General features: G+C 45.5%; 1 protein-coding gene across 1 annotated transcript in view; it reads left to right on the top strand.

Moving 5' to 3' along the window:
* The window catches only part of Cat (catalase), a 28,151-nt gene extending 15,605 nt beyond the window's left edge, over positions 1–12,546 (top strand). The window contains exons 9-13 of the mRNA XM_021231463.2: positions 2,796–2,934; positions 5,741–5,871; positions 9,138–9,245; positions 11,460–11,543; positions 11,814–12,546. Coding sequence (XP_021087122.1) covers positions 2,796–2,934; positions 5,741–5,871; positions 9,138–9,245; positions 11,460–11,543; positions 11,814–11,879 — 528 coding nt within the window. The 3' untranslated portion in view covers positions 11,880–12,546. The remainder of the gene's footprint in view (positions 1–2,795; positions 2,935–5,740; positions 5,872–9,137; positions 9,246–11,459; positions 11,544–11,813) is intronic.
* Positions 12,547–17,446: the final 4,900 nt, after the last annotated feature.

The following is a 17,446-nucleotide window of genomic DNA, read 5'->3' as shown; positions in this document are numbered from 1 at the left end:
GTGGGTTACCTTTGCAGTGGCACTGGGGGCATCTGGTACTTGTTTTCATTACACAGGCTGAGCACCGCCCTGCTGGGTGTGGTACTATGGGAGGCTGGACAACTGTAGTATAAGCAGTGTGTGGTGATGGAGCTGAGGTTGAAATGTGTGAGATGGGGTCTGTAACAGAGCTAGGAATAGGATGGCGTTGGAGATGGAGTTGTAAGGCTGAGCGGGATCCAGATTTCCAGCAAATGACATGCAACAGTAGAGGGCGCGAGGATAGGCAGATGTGTGCTGTGTGGCCTCTGTGTCCTGGATGAGAAGAAATGGGTGTGCGCAGGTTCGCAAGTCTGTGTCAGAGGAGCCTTTCAGTGTTGGACACTTGGACGACTGTCCATTCTGGGAAGACAGGCGGATCATTCAGTTTTGAGAAGTAGAACAACGCTTCTCAGTGACGAATAGTGAAGGAAGGAGCTGGCCTTAGGGACAGAAAGGGGACTGGAATAGAGCACAGCTGTAAGCAGGCATATCTGCAGAGTAGAGAAGTGTGGACCTGCTGGGGGGGGGCGGGGAGCTGAAGTTTGTGATTAGGGGCTGGCAGGGTGCACAGGGCAGGAAATCATCATGGACAGACCCCAGACTGCATAACCCTGGTACTGAGAAAATAGACTGAAAAGTGAGAGATGACACTAGTCTTCACAGGAGGCCAGCTCACCAGTGTTCTTTGGGACCACAGCGACACCTGCAGTCAGATAGCAGCTTAGTCACACACCTAAGAGAACACTGAAGAGTGGAATGGAGTCCTAGGCCCAGGGTGAAGCACCCACAGCAAGTGTGTATTCTGTGCTACAAAAGAAAACAAGTGCAGGCCGGGCACAGTGGCGCTATTCAGCCACACATTCTCATTCTGTGGGGCATCCCCAACCCAACTGCGTGAGGAGGCGCACTTGGTGACCAGGGTGGTAAGGACTGCAATCTGAGAAGCCCTTGGGAAGATTCTTTTATGGGAACATCGGGGTAGAGAGCGAGTTAAGAGGGCTGAGGTTACCCCTGAAGAGAACAAGCGCTGAAGCTGGGCAGTGGCCCTTGCTGTGATGATGGGCAGTGTCTTCGTTTAGGTTTAAACAAGGCCATGTTAATAAATCTTAAAATGTAATCCAAAGTGGTAAGCGAGAGCATCATGAAGCCGCCAGGCTAGCGCAATGCAGGGAGCAGAGACGCTGTGCCAGTGTCTGGCTGTGCAGCTGTGCGGCCTTTCTTTGCTCCCGTACTGGGTCCTTTGCAGCTCGGATCTGGAGAGAAGTTGCGCTGGTTGCTAGGATGGGGAACGACTGTTTGGTGAGGTAGAGCAACGGTGTAGAGGACTTGCAAGTGGTCATTGTCTCTGTGTGTGCTCCCTGTGCCCATGTCTCAACCTGCACAGTGTCTCCACTCATAGATGATGTTGGGGTTGCCAGCTAAACCTGAGGGCATCTAGCCAGAGTGTTGTGCTAGAGGCTCCGTGCAGGAGCTACCCTTGACTCCATTCTATCTTCTAGCCTGTTGATGGAGTCGGGGCACAGCTTCTGGAGCCAGTGGAGGCAGCCAGCTTCTTTCCGTGGCTGGGGTCTAGTGCCACCTGCATGGCCAGCCATCTATGTGTTACCTGGGTGATGTGGAGTGATTATGGCTTATTTAGCCATCATGTTGGCAGAATCAGTGGGACCATATTAAGCATGGAGATGTGAGTGATCTGGTACAGCATAACTCTGTATTTGCCTTCTGTATCTTGGTGGTTGGTTTCCATTTTTAATGCTCATTTAAATATGCAGTTCAACTTTAAAATTTTAAATCGATTTTAAGTTAGCATACACATTAATGAGTTTTTATTGAGATACATACATAATTATTATACTTTGTCTTTATTATCCCCCTTTCCCTCTGCCCTCCCCCATCTCACTCCTCTGCCCTCCCTCCTTCCCCATACTGCCTCCTCCCCCAGATCCCTTCGGCTTCTATGTCACATTTATTCTATCATCCCCTCTGCTTTTCCTTCTCCGTTAACGTCTCCTCGTCCCATCTCATGGTCTCCTTTCCATCTTTTTAAACCTGGGTTTTTGTTTTGCCTTATGTAGTTAGGTGCAGAAGAATGCTGTGTAGAGAGTCAGGTAGCGTTCGAAGCTGTAGAAGAATTGCCACAGGAGATTAGTTCACTGACTGGATGTTAAAATCAGTACAGAGTAAATCCTAAAGCTTTTTGCTGATGTCAAGAGGCTTGCCATCCTGCCTTGGGAAATAAAAGGTGTGATTTGCACATTTAGGCTACCTCAGAGTGGTTACCCGTGGTTGTGGAGAGCCAGTAGTTCCAACCACCGCTTTCTCTCCTTGTTTCTGAGTCTCAGAATACAGAGTATGTATAATCCGCCATGCAGCATGGGAAGTGCCTCTTTGAACACTTTCTAAGATGGTGCTGTGCTTATTAGCAAAGGTTCAGTTCTTCCCTTGGAGTAGAGGGCTGAAGAGATGGAGAATTAATTTGGAAATCTGGTAAGGTGGAATGTCTGGTAAGGAGGCACTGTCTCATCCTGCGGAGGGGGTAGGCATCATTGTCCAGGACAGATGTGAAGTTAGTAGTTGGCCAGATGGCATGGGGCATTAGGGGTGGTTTCTTTAGGAAGAACACATTTTCTAGTGGGAAGAGACTTGGTTCTGCCGAGCAGAGCTAGGCAGGGTTATGCGGTAATCATTTACTTGGATTTTTAGAATGATGTTTGTAGTGCATTTCCTATTTCATAAGCAACTGCTCCTAATGTCTGCTGTGTGCATTACCGTAGGGACGCCTTTTTGCATATCCGGACACTCACCGCCACCGCCTGGGGCCCAACTATCTCCAGATACCTGTGAACTGCCCCTATCGTGCTCGAGTGGCCAACTACCAGCGGGATGGCCCCATGTGCATGCACGACAATCAGGGTAGGCCTGATATATTCAACTCCTTGTAAAGGCAGAGAGCATGGGGAGTGGGTGGGCTTGGATGCCAGGCCAGCGGTTCTCACACTAGCCCGTGTGAGACCTGCTTTGTAAGGCGCTCTGCAGGTGCTGCCAGCCACCCAGGTCTGATGCTCCGTGGGAAGTTCTGTGCTGCCTGCGGTCTCTTCTGACTTCTGTCTGTTTTATGTACATCCTTGAGATGTCCCTCCTCAGCTTGCCCTTGGTGTCCACCCCACAGTGGAAGGCTGGGAAGAGGAGCCTACACAGGGCTGTAGTGGGGTGTATCCAACCTAGGTTACAAAATGCACAGTTCCCTAAGTCACTGTTACCGGGACTGGGACCTTGGGAATGCGAAGGCACAAAATTCATGCTTCTTCCTGCAGTTCTGGAGAAGTGGGAGGACCAGGTCTGCCTAGGATTTGGATGGGAAGGGAGACAGGCAATCAAGGGACCTTATCCATGTAATTCTCCCAAGTGGAACTGACCTAAATCATCTTGACACGCTCCTGCGTTTGGGTATTTTAGGGTTCACTTGTTGAGTGCCTGGCTTTTCCCGTTTTAGTGACCTTTTTTGATGCTCTTGCCCAGACAGCCTCTGGTATTGATTCTGATTAGCCAAGCAGAGCTTCGTTGATGTGCTTTCTTTTAGTATTCCAGTTTAATAAGTATCTTAGTTTTCAATTTTCCTGCTGGGGGCCCGTGTTTCAGTCACAGCCTGAGGAATAGATCTCTGCAGAAGTTTGACCAGTGATTTTTTTGTAGCCATAGCTATCTGTATGAAAATTAAAGGTATTGAATATTATAAAGCACACCTCCAATAAAAGGAATATATGCACCTTAAAGGGGACTTGGAAAATAGATGTCAAAAATCGACTTAAGAGTTCTAACACCCAGATGCCAAGATGACTGCATTTTTATGTTTTCTTGCCATTGTTTTCAGTGACTATTTTTACACATTTGGTTTTTTTGTAAATGCCATTTTGTGCTTGCCACCCACCCCCTCCCCCTGTCATTACTCTTTGGTATTTACTGAGTTTGTCCCTTTTCTGCCAAGCTCCACTGAGTGGGTATAGTATTTCTGCTCTCTTAGGACTCCAGAGGCAGGGGCCTGAAGTAACAGATATTCCCTAGGTCTGTGTTCTGCCTTCCCATTCTCCCAGGCTTGGTTTTTCCCCTTTCTTTTGTGGTCCTTTTGTTATTGCAGCTGCGTGCGTGCATGACACAGACATCTGCTTATCTTGCGATTCATTTGTAGCTAATTGTTTCATGTTTGCATCCCGTTGGCATACTTTCTAGAAAGCTGCTTTGGGGGTGATGTTGAAGTCCTCGGCCTGATTTTAGTGCCTGGTTGGGCCCTGTTCTGGAAAGTCCCATGAAGGAACCTAATTGTTCCCAGTTGCCAATTCCTCCAAGACAATCCCACTTTTGAGGAAAGGTCAGAATGTATTTGGAAGTAGAATTTAAAACTTCTTAAAGGGTGAGCTCTTAGTGAAGAAGTGTTGGGTGTTTGGCTGTTGAATCCTCTGCTTCTCATACCGACACAGTGGCCCAGGGCTATTTTCTGAAGTGAATAACTGATACCCTCCATGTCCTGCCCTCCCCCACAACTCCACATGTCCTCAGTGTCTTGATCACTGTGCTAGGAAGCATCTCCTAATTATCCATAGTGGGTGATCTGTCCTGGCGGAGAGCCATGAAGCATTCCAGTTGTAGGCGGCTTCCCGTAAGCCACTTATGTTCCTAGGCAGTGTTCCTGTACAGGCAGTACAGGCTCTGATAGGCAGTCTCCTACTGATATCAGCCAAAGGAGGGTGCAGTTTGGAAAGTAAATATACCAAGACAAGGGGCCATTGAGATAACTCAGAGGGTAAGGGCATCTACTGCAAGCTCCAGCCTTGAGTTCAGCCCTTGGGACCCACCTGGTGGAGGCAGAGAGTTGAGTCCCCCAAGTTGTCCTCTGATCTCTACACATGTTTTGGGGTACAAGCCCACACACAGTAAATAAAAATTAATAAAAAATGACAAAATGAAAAAAGAAACACTTTATCATTTATTTCAGAATCATAAAGGATGTGTAATTATATCTGTCAATATTTGTTCAGTAAATCCAGATAAATGAATGCTAACATATTACAAATACAGATAAAAAGCACCCTCCCTTCTTAAAAATGTTTCTTTAGGGAGAAATATATAAGTAGAGTCCAGGAGAGGGTTAGAGCCTGCTAAGGAAAAAGCTTCTAAAATCCATGTGAGGAGGAGCTTCATCAAATTTTCTCGTGGCGACAGAGACAGAAGTGCAGGTTCTAATCCCAGCCCCCAATAGCCCCCGGGTGAGCAGCCGTGAGCATCCCAGAGCTCCAGATTTGGACTGCAGATGAGGGAACAGGGATAGAATTAGGTCTCCCTGCACAACCGAGAGTCAGTGTTTGGGTTGAACCTACATCCGGATGAAACTGTCAGATCTGGGGTCTCTGAACCGATCTCAGAGGCAACCACGTCAGATCTCTGAAGATTCTACCTGGTGCAGATAAGTCAAGAACCTTTGAAGTGTTTGCACAGCCTTTGAGATCTCTTTATTCAGATTTAGAATGCAGGCCACACAAACATTTAGAGAGGGCAGCGTCCCCTGAGCCTGAAGCTAGAGAGGGACCATTTCCCGGCATGTGGTGTGTATACATCTGCGCTTAATGTATGTGTATTTGGTTACCCCTGGCACCCGCCCCTTCCCACACTGATGACTTGGAGACATCTGCCATTCCCTTGAGTGGGTCTCTGCTTCTCTTTAAAGGTGGTGCTCCAAACTACTACCCCAACAGCTTCAGCGCACCGGAGCAACAGCGCTCAGCCCTGGAGCACATGTCCCATTGCTCCACGGACGTGCAACGCTTCAACAGTGCTAATGACGACAACGTCACTCAGGTAATGGCTTCCTGCTGGGCACTTGGCTGGTTTTCTTATCAGTGCCTCATTATATAGCACTATCAGTCTCATTATATAGCTGTTGGCCGAGAACTTGCGCTATAAGACCAGGCCAGCCTTGCACTCATAGATAGCTACTTCTGTCTCTCAAGTGCTGGCCTAAATCATCTGCCATCACATTTATTTACTGTCCACTTCTCAAGGTGCTTATGCATCTTGAATTGAAGCCAGAGAAGACTTAGGTCTAACAGCGAGCCGGGCTCTTTATTGTCTGCAGCCAAAGAGTTGTGTCATACTGTTCTTTCCATTCCGGATTTGGGGGCTCATTCTCAGGTCCTCTAGCCTTTATTGAAGGGATATAGAAGGAAAAACGATCTCCTGAGCATCTAAGAAATGGGCAAGTAAGACATAAGCATCCTGACAGAACAGCCCAGCTTCCAGGCATTAGATCTGGAGATCCAAGGCAGCCGTCAAAGGCTGGTAGAGCGGTACAGTGCTTGCCTCGCCTTGATGGGCAGGGCCTTGAGTTTGAATCCTGGTACTACAAAACACAGAACAAAACTGGCCACAAGAGTATATGAAGTTCCACTCAGGGCTCCCGGGCATGTGGCTCAGCGATTCTCCAGATGTTTACTTCTGCTTTCCACTTCGGGTTCCCACCGTGCCCCCCCCCCCCCGCCTCTCAACTTCTGCTGCTTGGTCATGCCCATGGGTGACTCTCTTTTATGGCCGTTTTTCTTTTCACCTTTTCTCTTCTTGAGCACCTTTACTCAGATGGTCTTGGCTGAGCCTTTCACCAGGTTGTATCCTTGGCCTTGGATCGGCCTGCTGCTAACTGCCCGGAGTCAGGTGCTCACCCTGTCTCCAGTCACGTGTGGCTTCCCTGAGGACTTTTCTGGTGACAGCTGTGGGAGCCTGTGTGTGGGCTAGGATGTAGCCTGTGCAGCTCCCGCCACACCCAGCCAAAGAATGAGAGTATAGTTGCTCCACAGTTGCTCCTCTATGAGAGTGCTCTGTCAATTAATATTTAAATCAATTAGAACTGTGTTTATTTTCTCACTTTGAAAATGTAGATTCCAAGTGAAATATTTATAAATACATAAATGGGTCTTTATATAAAATGTGTGTGTATGTGTGTGTGTGTGTGTGGAATATAAAACATATATAGGTTAGCCTAAAATAGCTTGTAAAGTCTTTTATAGTAAATGTATTATTTTCAGAGATATGGTGAAATCAAGTGTATTGCAATGTAGGCTCAGCCACTCAAGGAGTTTGCTTGCGTTAGGTCGAGACAGAAAGCAAGGCATACAAATCCCATAGAAACTGGTTAGCTAACGAGACTGCCATTTCATATTAAGGTTTGCTATATGAGCTTTCTTAGGACCCTTCTTATGTTAGTGAGAGGTTCTATCACTATGTAGGATTCATATTTTTAACCAGCCATGATACTGGTATTATGGATTCATATCAGACATGTCCTCTCATGAAGAACATTGGAAAGACAGATTAAAAACTTTGGAGAGGGCCTGGAGAGATGGCTCAGTGGTTAAGAGCACTTGCTGCTCTTGTATAGTTCCAGGGTTCAATTCCCAGCATCCTCATGTGGCTCACAAATATCCACAACTCCAGTTCCAGGGAGTGTGACACCCTTGTGTGACCTCCCTGGACACCAGGCCAACAGGTGGTACATACTACAAAACATGCTGGCAAAACATTCATACACATGAAATGAAATAAATCCCCCCCCCAAAAAAAAGAAAGAAAAGAAAAGCTTTGGAGAACTAACAAAGCAAGGATTTAACGACCAAAAGCTCAGAAAAGTTGCAGAAAAAAGTGGTCTTGCTGTTTGTTGTCTTTGCTTTTTTGCTTGGGGGGGGATTAATCACACAGAGGCTTCTTATTTCTTATAAATGCCTGGCCTCAGCTTGGCTTGTTTCTTGCCAGCTTTTCTTAACTTACCCCAACTACCTTTCTCCATTTCTGTATATCTTTTCTTTCCTTCTTATTCTGCGTCTGGCAGTGTGACTGGCCCCTTCTTTTTTTTTCTCTTGCTCCTTCTCCTATTTATTCTCTCTGCCTGCCAGCCCCACCTATCCTTTCTCCTGCCTAGCCATTGGCTGTTCAGCTCTTTACTAGACCAATCAGGTGTTTTAGACAGACAAAGTAACACAGCTTCACAGAGTTAAGCAAATGCAACATAAAGGAATGCAACACATCTTTGCATCATTAAACAAATGTTCCACAGCATAAACAATGTAACACATCTTAATATAATATTCCACAACAGTTGTGTGTGTGTGTGGGTGGGTGTGGGTGTGTGTAGATAATTTGTTTACAGAATTCTTGAAAAATTGACAGTGAGCTCCCATGAAGAGCTGGCTGTAGTGAACCACTGGAAATGCTTCCAGAAATTCCCTTTGGGGTAGTGAGATTGCTTCAGTGGGTAAAGGTGCTTGCAGCCAAGCTTGACAAACAGAGTTTGATTTCTACATTCCACATGTAAGAAAGAACAGATGCCCACAAGTTGTCCTCTAACATCTACACATGTGCCATAGCATGCGTGTGTGTGCAAGCTTGTGCACAATAAATAAATGCAAAAAAATCCCATTTGGTTCAGGGTGATAGATTATGGTGGCATCAATGGCTTCCCTCCCTCCCTCTCTCCCTCCCTCTCTTCCTCTAACTGCCTACCTCCCATCCACCATAGACAAACTATATTCAATGTTCTAAAAGGTATTATAGCTCAGTTAAACACATTATCTTTAAGTTCCAATAATTAAAGTGAATCACAGTAGCAACTGAAAGTATACTGGAGTACTTATCTGGTGGGATTCTTGACTTGTTTTCCTCCTTGTGAAGGTGTTATGTCTACGATGAGTTAGAGAAGTACAGTTTCATGGGTTGCAGAAAGTTAAAGCTGGTCTCAGCATTACGCTGAGGAAAGAGCACCACTGTGCAGATACTATCCACCCATGACCGAGCATATCTCTGGGAAGTATGTGGGCTCTAAACATGAACACACACACACACACACACACACACACACAGACACACACAGACACACACACACACACACCCTGCACAGAGACACAGAGAAGAAAACTGATTATGAGCCACTGTCAACAAACGAATGCAAAAACAGAAATGAATTAAACACAGATAGCGGTTTTAGTTATGATTTTTTCAGTGAATTTTTTTAATTGTGTATTTCAGATGTAGATTCTTGGGTAAAATGGTTGTTCTGTTTTTTGCTGTTGCTCGAGCAGGTGCGGACATTCTATACGAAGGTGTTGAACGAGGAGGAGAGGAAACGCCTGTGTGAGAACATTGCCAGCCACCTGAAAGATGCTCAGCTCTTCATTCAGAAGAAAGCAGTGAGTCTGTCTGTGATAGCTTAAGGGTGACACCTGCTGACTCATGGAGATAGTGCAGCCTTGTGGGAGACCTTTATACAAGAAAAAGCAATTTCCAGTTTTTACCTGAGCTAAGATAACTTTTTAAACAGTGCGGCAATTCCCATTCAAACTAAAATTATCTTGTCTTGATGTTTCATCTTGTCTGGTAATACTCACATCCTTACCTGTTTTTTCCAGCGTGTAGAAATTTGGTTGAGTTTAAAGTGAATTCTTGTGTTGCTGTTTAATTCAGCTGCAGTCCTTTCTGGGTTAATAGAGCATGACAGATGGCCAGATATGGCTTTGCCTTAGCCTCCCTTTTCAGAGGATGAGAAGTATTACTGCCAGTTGTGTGGTTTGAAGCCTGTGTCAAGGCTGAGTGTCACGAGCCTGTGTCTCTCCATCAGACAGAGTAGAAGCTTGCCTCTTCTCTAGGGCGAGCACTGAGCTGTTCCCCCAAAGCAGGCTGAGTCAGGGTGCTGGGATGTGTCTGCTGGCTGCTCATTGAGCTACCAGAAGCCCTCTCTCTGGCTTCTAGTTTTTTGCTTTGTTTCAGGGATACATTGTGAACTTAGTAGCCCTTCTGTTTCTTCATGTTAGATGCTGCTTCTCTGATCACAGGACCACTATTAGGAATGTTCTAGAACCTAGGTCAAGAACACACAAAGAACCTGGCAGTTGCTCTGGGGGATAGGCAGGGCAGCTTTTATCTCTTGTTCCTGATGGAAATAGGTAGTGTAGCCTGTCAGTGGTGGAGCTCGCATCCTCGGCAGTCTCCCGGCACACACACTGAATTGCTAAGGCTTTCTGTTTGTTCCTGGTGCTCTGCCTCCTTTCACTGTTTGCTGGGACTCAGCTGCTGCTTGGGTATTCCTCCACAGAGTTGCCCGGAAGATGCCAGGGTTGTGCATAGTTCTGAATTGAGGCAGTGCCCAGTCTGTTCCTTGTGTGAGGTCAGTGGTTTTCAGGCAGCTGGCACAGGTCATTTGGGTGTGTTTTCCCTGCAGTAGCCTCTGAGGTTGGTCGTATGCTTTCTCCCTCACCAATAAGCAGTTCTTGAATTCTCTGGTGGTGTTTAGCTGTCCTATAATTCAATTCAGTTGTGACAGGAGTCCCTGGAATTAGTGTCATAACCACAGATTGTGGGGTCAACCCCTTCCACTTTAGATGCCCATGAGATACCTGACACACCCATAAGTTCTGACTACTGGGGCTGGAGAGATGGCTCAGAGGTTAAGAGCACTGGCTGCTCTTCCAGGGGTCCTGAGTTCAAGTCCCAGCAATCCCATGGTGGCTCACAGCCATCTATAATGAGATCTGGTGCCCTCTTCTGGCAGACAGGCTTACATGCAGGCAGAACACTGTGTAGATAGCAATCTTTAAAAAAGAGTTCTGACTACTGTCTCAGGGTTCCCCTGGATCATCTGTCAAAGTTGGTAATTGGCTAGAATGGCTCACAGAATTCAGAAAAGCACCTTACCCAGGATTACGTGTCCGTCATAAAGGATAGCTCAGCACTGGTTAATGGAAGCGATACATAAGCTAGGTGTGTGGGAAGGGCTGCCAGTTTCCCTGCCTCTCGGCTGCATCACCGCCTGTACTCACCCACCAGAGGCGCTGCCAGCCCTGTCACACAAGGGCTTTCATGGCGCTCTCCTTACGTAGGCTTGACTGATGAGCTCATCAGCTATTAGGTGATTGGACACCATCAGCAGGCCCTCTGCCCTCCCTGGATGCTCTGGGGTGGAATCGGAAATCTCAGCCTTCAAATCCTATGTTTGCTGTGTCTGGTACCAGCTGCGTCCTGAAGCCGGTCAGGCTCTCTACGAACCTCCTCAGTGCCATACTGAAGACAGTCAGTTCCAAGGGCTTTAGGATCCATGTGCTAGGAACATGAAGACCCAATGTGTTTCTGTGATTCCACATAAGTGCAATTGCCTTGCTCATCTAGAGAGGGGAACACTGAGGTTCAGTAGGGGAAGTGACTTCACTATGGCAGCTCAGCCCATAGATGTAAGAACTTACGCTGCCCCCCACAAGTCTTCCTCCAGAACCTGTATAATTATGTGCCGTATGACGTAACTTACTGTAGAAATGTCCTTCCTCACTTGCTGAGTAAGCACGGTGGGATAGACATTGGGGGGTCAGTGGGTGGGCGAGGAGATGCTTAAATGTGTCTTCCTTTGGCTCCAGGTCAAGAATTTTACTGACGTCCACCCTGACTATGGGGCCCGCGTCCAGGCTCATCTGGACAAATACAATGCCGAGAAGCCTAAGGTGAGCCAGGGTGGTGTGACTGGCAGAGGAGTGCGTGCTGGGCTGGATCGGGTACAGTTTGGTTGCCACTGGCCTTATCTTGTCAGTGCAATAGCTACTAGGCATTTTCTTAGAGTTGTAAGGAACTGACCTGCACAGTGCATATGCTTCACTTTAGTTCCACACAATATGAAATGGTTCACAGGGAGTGAATTTCTGGGCTGTTACGAGAGAGATCCCCCGGTGCCTGTGGGTTAGCTAACATGCTGGTCTTCTCTTCCTTTGACACAGAATGCAATTCATACCTATACGCAGGGGGGCTCTCACTTGGCTGCAAAGGAAAAAGCTAACCTGTGAGGCCCAGGTGCTCGACCTTGCCCTCCACCGAGATCTCTCCTGAGGCAGAGCACAGGGTGCACCTGTAGTCGCCGCTGGACCTGCTCTCCTTCTGAAGCACAAGCTCACGCAGATGTCTTTAAAGTGATAATCGGGCTTCCAGAGTAATAGCAATGCTTTTGATGCTGTTTCCCAAGGGGGAAATTAAAGATTAGGGCTTAGCAATCATTTAACAGAAACTTGGATCTATATAGACTTCTGTTCAGATTATTCATTTAAAATACTACATTTAAAATGATGACAAGAAAGGTTTTCTAGCCAGAAACATGATCTGATTAGATAAGATAAAAATCTTGGTGAAAGTGATGTTTTCTCATGTTACCTCATGGCCTGATATATATATCTCACACACACACACACACACACACACACACACACACACACACACACACACAAACCACACAAATGAAGAAGATAAAGATAGATTTCCCTAAGGTCCTTATAAGCAAAACCATACTTAATAAATCCGTGTCTTCCATAAATAACTTTAGCACTGTTGAAACTTAATGTTTATTACTGATCAGATTCTTATTTTTCACTTGAAATTATGTTTATGCTAATACACAGTGATTTCACGTAGGTTGATTTGTACTTGCTTACATTTTTACAATAAAATGACCTACATGTGTCTTTGGGGTTTTATTTCTGTGAAGAGACACCATGACCATGGCAACTCTTAAAGAAAACATTTAATTGAGGTGGCAGCTTACAGTTCAGGGGTTCAGTCCATTATTATCGCTATGGGGAGCATGGCAGCATGCAGGCAGATGTGGTGCTGGAGCTGAGAGTGTTACATCTTGCAAGCAACAGGAAGTTGACACTGGGCAGTATCCTGGGCATAGGAAACCTCAAAGCCCGCCCCACAGTGGCACACTTCCTCCAACAAGGCCACACCTACTCTGGCAAAGCCACACCTCCTAATGTGCCATTCCTTATGAGGTTATGGGAGCCAATTACATTCAAATTACCACAATGGTGTTTGATTACTTTCAGTTCTCTGTACAATGTGGAATGTGCCATGGCACACTGAGAAATAGTCTTTGAATCACTCTGCACACTGAGAAAACAGTCAATGTGCTGACTTGGCCAATTCTTACATCTCTACCCATTTGCTCAAAGGTAAGGATATCATGCACAGCTCTCGCAGAGGACGTGAGTTTTGTTCCCAGTGCCCACGCTGGGTGGTTCACAACTGCCTGTAGTTTTAGAGGAGTCAGGCACCTGGCCGAGACATAGGAACTCCGTCTCTTTCATCACCACCAGTTTCTTTACCCTGAATTTCCCCTCTATCTGAGCAGACCAGAAACGGGTCTATTTGTAGACACAGAAAGTAAGTACCCCTGTTTGCACCTGATGCTGAGTCCCTTCAGAGCAAGTTCTTACTGTAATTGTCTGTATGTCAAGTCTGTAGGATGAACTAAAAACTGAATACCATGCCCCAACAGGGAAGGACGCTATTTGTATATGGGTTATAAATATAGAGTCAGGGAGTTTAGGGCATACTGTTCTGCTTCATTATAGTGCATTTCCTAAAATATGTTGGCAGTTAACAACCACATGCTCTAGAGTATTCTCTTCGTCTAACATTGAATATCTTCAGTTTTTCTCTGGAAGCTTCTCGTGACTTTCAAAGACAGAGACACTGACAAGGTTCACTTTCCTCATTGGGTTTTTTGTTTGTTTGTTTGTTGTTTGTTTGTTTGTTTGTTTTTTGTTTTTGCAAGACAGGGTTTCTTTGTATTGTTTTGGAGGCTGTGGGTCCAGCCCGGCCTCGAACTCACAGAGATCCGCCTGCCTCTGCCTCCTGAGTGCTGGGATTAAAGGCGTGCGCCACCACCGCCCGGCTCCCTCATTGGGTTTTATTTCCTGTCTAATTACGTTCCACTTAAGGTTGTGCCTAGAGTTACAGAGTTAAATTCCTTAAGGAGGCTGCAAGTGAGAGGCAGTGTGGATATCAGTGCCTAGTCACATGGTTGACTTTGGCCTTGTCCTTGCCACTCTATAGTTCAGTGCTTCCAAACAATGATCATGTGTCATCCCAGAGTCCAGTTGGTCCAATCCAGGCTGGGATCAGCTGGGGACAGTTTAGCTAGTGCAGCTGTGTCACATGTCTCTGCTCTCAGTGGGACCCATAGTGATGCCAAAGTCAAGAATGCAATCTCAGTTGTAGGAGTGTTTTTCAAGCCTTTGCATTGTGTCCACTGGTATTTCTTTGGCTAAGCCAAAAGGCATGGGGTGAGGAGCATTTGCTACACGGTGGGAACTTGCCTGTGTGGATGTGAGTAAATGCACTGACCAGAATTGTAGACCTCCCTCCCATCCTGCACCACTGGAACCTCCCATCCATCCATCCATCCATCCATCCATCCATCCATCCATCCATCCATCCATCCATCCTTCAATCTGGCCATGTTTTCACTGTCACCTTCCTCATACTTGCCTTCCCTTTCATAATGCTACAGTTACTTTATTTTTTTCTTGCTTAGTTTTTACATTTTTTTGCGTGTGGATATATCCATGTACAATTGAGCATGCATACGTGTGTGTTCATGCATGCACTCGTGTGTGCGTGCTGTGGTGCACGTGATTGTGGAAGTCAGAGGTTAGCTTTCAGGAGTTAGTCCTCTTCCCACCACGTGGGACCCAGCGACTGAACTCAGGTTTTCAGGCTTGTGGCAAGTGACTTTACCCACTAAACTACTGCACTGGTCTGGAAATGAGTTTTAACTCCTTTTTGCCACAGGCTGTTTGACTGTTTCTTGGCTTCTTAGTTATGGAATGATCAAAGGACAAAAGACCAAATTCTACTTTAAACTGAGAGACAAAGGAAGGGTGAAAACCCCTTTCTGAACTTTTAAAGATGTGAAATATTAATGTGAACAAAATTAAAAAGTCATACTTTGAATTTTAGACGAATCTAAGGCAGTGCATATTAGTATGGTGGTTTTCGGTGGGAAGTCTTACTACAGGTCTTTATTCGTGAAAGTACTTATTCTCCCACTTCAGCATAATCTGTTGACCTTTCCTTACTTCTCTGTAGCATTGTTTTCTCAGAGCAGTGCTTTATATGATCCCTTGTATAGTTGGAATTTTCTTTGGACCACCAACCAGCTCCCAAATAAAGATGTGGAGACTTGTTATTAATTATACTTGTCCCACCAGCTCTTTTAACTTAATTTTAACCTGTTTCTATTCGTGTATATTTTGGGTCAGGGTTTTTTACCTTTCTTTTATCCTGTATGTCCTACTTGCCTGCTTCTTCCATGTCTGTGTGTCTGGTCCCTGTAGTCTCCCAGGCATCTCCTTTTCTTTCTTCTTCGATCCTAAATTCCTCCTCCAACTTGCCCTCCCCGCTTGGAAGGCCTAACTATACCTCCTCCCTTGCTATTGGCTGTTCAGCTTTTTAATTAGACCAATGCATCTTTATATAATTAAATGAAACACATCTTTACATAGTTAAACAAATGCAACACATCTTTGTGTAGTTAAGCAAATATTCTACAACTCCCTTGTGTTATCCATCCTTGGATGAACTTTATTCTATATGTTTACACAGGACTCATGCTTTGAGGAGTGTGGTGGGTTGAATGTTGGACCCCCCCCCAACATATCCTGGAAACTGATTGTGACCTTATTTGACAATAAAGAATCTCAAGATGGGCACTTCCTGATAATCCAGGTGGGCACCCCAGCTGATACTGAAGAGAGCAAAGGGCAGGAGGAGCAGGCTCTGCAGCCTCTGGCCAGGGTGCTCATGTACTCACCAGGAATGGCAAGAATGATGGCGGCTCTGCTCCTAGAGCCTGCAACTCAGTGTGACTATGGAGGTACCTTTTCTTCTGGCTTCTACTTCCCAGCACTGTCAGGACACACTGCATTTGTTTTAAGCCTCCAGCTCTGACAGTTTGTCACAGGCAGCCTGAGAACTGACAGAGCATGTCTACTTTGATTGTTTTGTAAAATGAAAAATTTCACAAGCAGCAGAGGGGTTATTTGGGTCTCCGGGTTGTCTGCCGAGCTGGCTTGTGTTGATGGAGCAGCATCTCTTAGCCATGTGGTACTCACTTTGGCCTGTTCTGCCCACCTCAGGCCCCACCCGCGTTCCCATCCTGGTTCTGTCATGAGTTGTATGCCAAGAAGCTTCTTGGACAATCGCTCCTTTCATTTGGTTCTGGGCTTTGTTTCAGCCTTTCACGCACTACTTACCTCCAGGGCATAGGCCTCAAATTTAAAATGTTGGAAAAACCAAAAGCCAAAACCAAGAACAAGCGTGAATAGTAGCTGACCACCCTGGGCTTAAGAAGCAGGAGGAGGTGACCAAGTGCTTGTCCCAAGGTGTTTCCTAGCTTCAGCTCGGTTTCAGGAAATAAATGTCGAAAAGGACTGAGAAACTAGCGTTCAGATGTTTTTCTTTTTTCTTTTTTGGTTTTTCGAGACAGGGTTTCTCTGTATTGTTTTGGACTCTGTCCTGGAACTCACTCTGTAGACCAGGCTGGTCTCGAACTCACAGAGATCCGCCTGCCTCTGCCTCCCGAGTGCTGGGATTAAAGGTGTGCACCACCAATGCCTGGTCAGATGTTTTTCTTTTAAGGTTTTTTGTTTGTTTGTCTGATTTCTAAATAATACAATTCCCAGAAACAAAGTACAACCTCAAAAGAAGCAATGTACAAAACAAACACCAAGACACAGCTAAGAAAGAGAACTACAGACCAATATCACCCATGAATATTGATGTAAAAATACTCAATAAAATACTGGCAAATTGAATCCAAGAACACATCTGAGAAATCATCTACCATGATCAAGTAGGCTTCATTCCAGGGATGCAGGGATGGTTCAACATACAAAAATCTATCAATGTAATCCACCATATAAACAAACTGCAAAAGAAAAAACACATGATCATCTCACTAGATGCTGAAAAAGCCTTTGAAAAAATCCAATACTCCTTCATGATAAAGGTCCCGGAGAGATCCGGGATAACAGGAACATACCTAAACATAGTAAAACCAACAGCCAGCATCAAACTAAATGGAGAGAAACTCAATGCAATTCTTCTAAAATCAGAAACAAGACAAGGCTGTCTACTCTCTCCATGTCTCTTCAATATTGTACTTGAAGTTCTAGCTAGAGCAATAAGACAACAAAAGGAGATCAAGGGTATATAAATTGGAAAGGAAGAAGTCAAACTTTCACTATTTGCAGATGATACGATAGTTTACATAAGTGATCTGAAAAACTCTACCAGGTAACTCCTACAGCTGATAAATACCTTCAGCAAAATGGCAGGATACAAGATTAACTAAAAAATCAGTAGCCTTACTGTATACAGATGATAAATGGGCAGAGAAAGAAATCAGAGATACATCACCCTTTACAATAGCCACAAGCAACATAAAATATCTTGGGGTAATGCTAACTAAACAAGTGAAAGACCTGTATAGCAAGAACTTTGAATCTTTAAAGAAAGAAATTAAGGAAGATACCAGAAAACGGAAAGCTCTCCCATGCTCTTGGATTGGTAGGAT

The sequence above is a fragment of the Mesocricetus auratus genome, unplaced genomic scaffold (assembly GCF_017639785.1).
Source record: "Mesocricetus auratus isolate SY011 unplaced genomic scaffold, BCM_Maur_2.0 Super-Scaffold_100004, whole genome shotgun sequence".
NCBI classification, from domain to species: Eukaryota; Metazoa; Chordata; class Mammalia; order Rodentia; family Cricetidae; genus Mesocricetus; species Mesocricetus auratus.
Note: the sequence above shows the minus strand (reverse complement) of the source record. Positions and strands in the feature narration are given on the sequence as shown.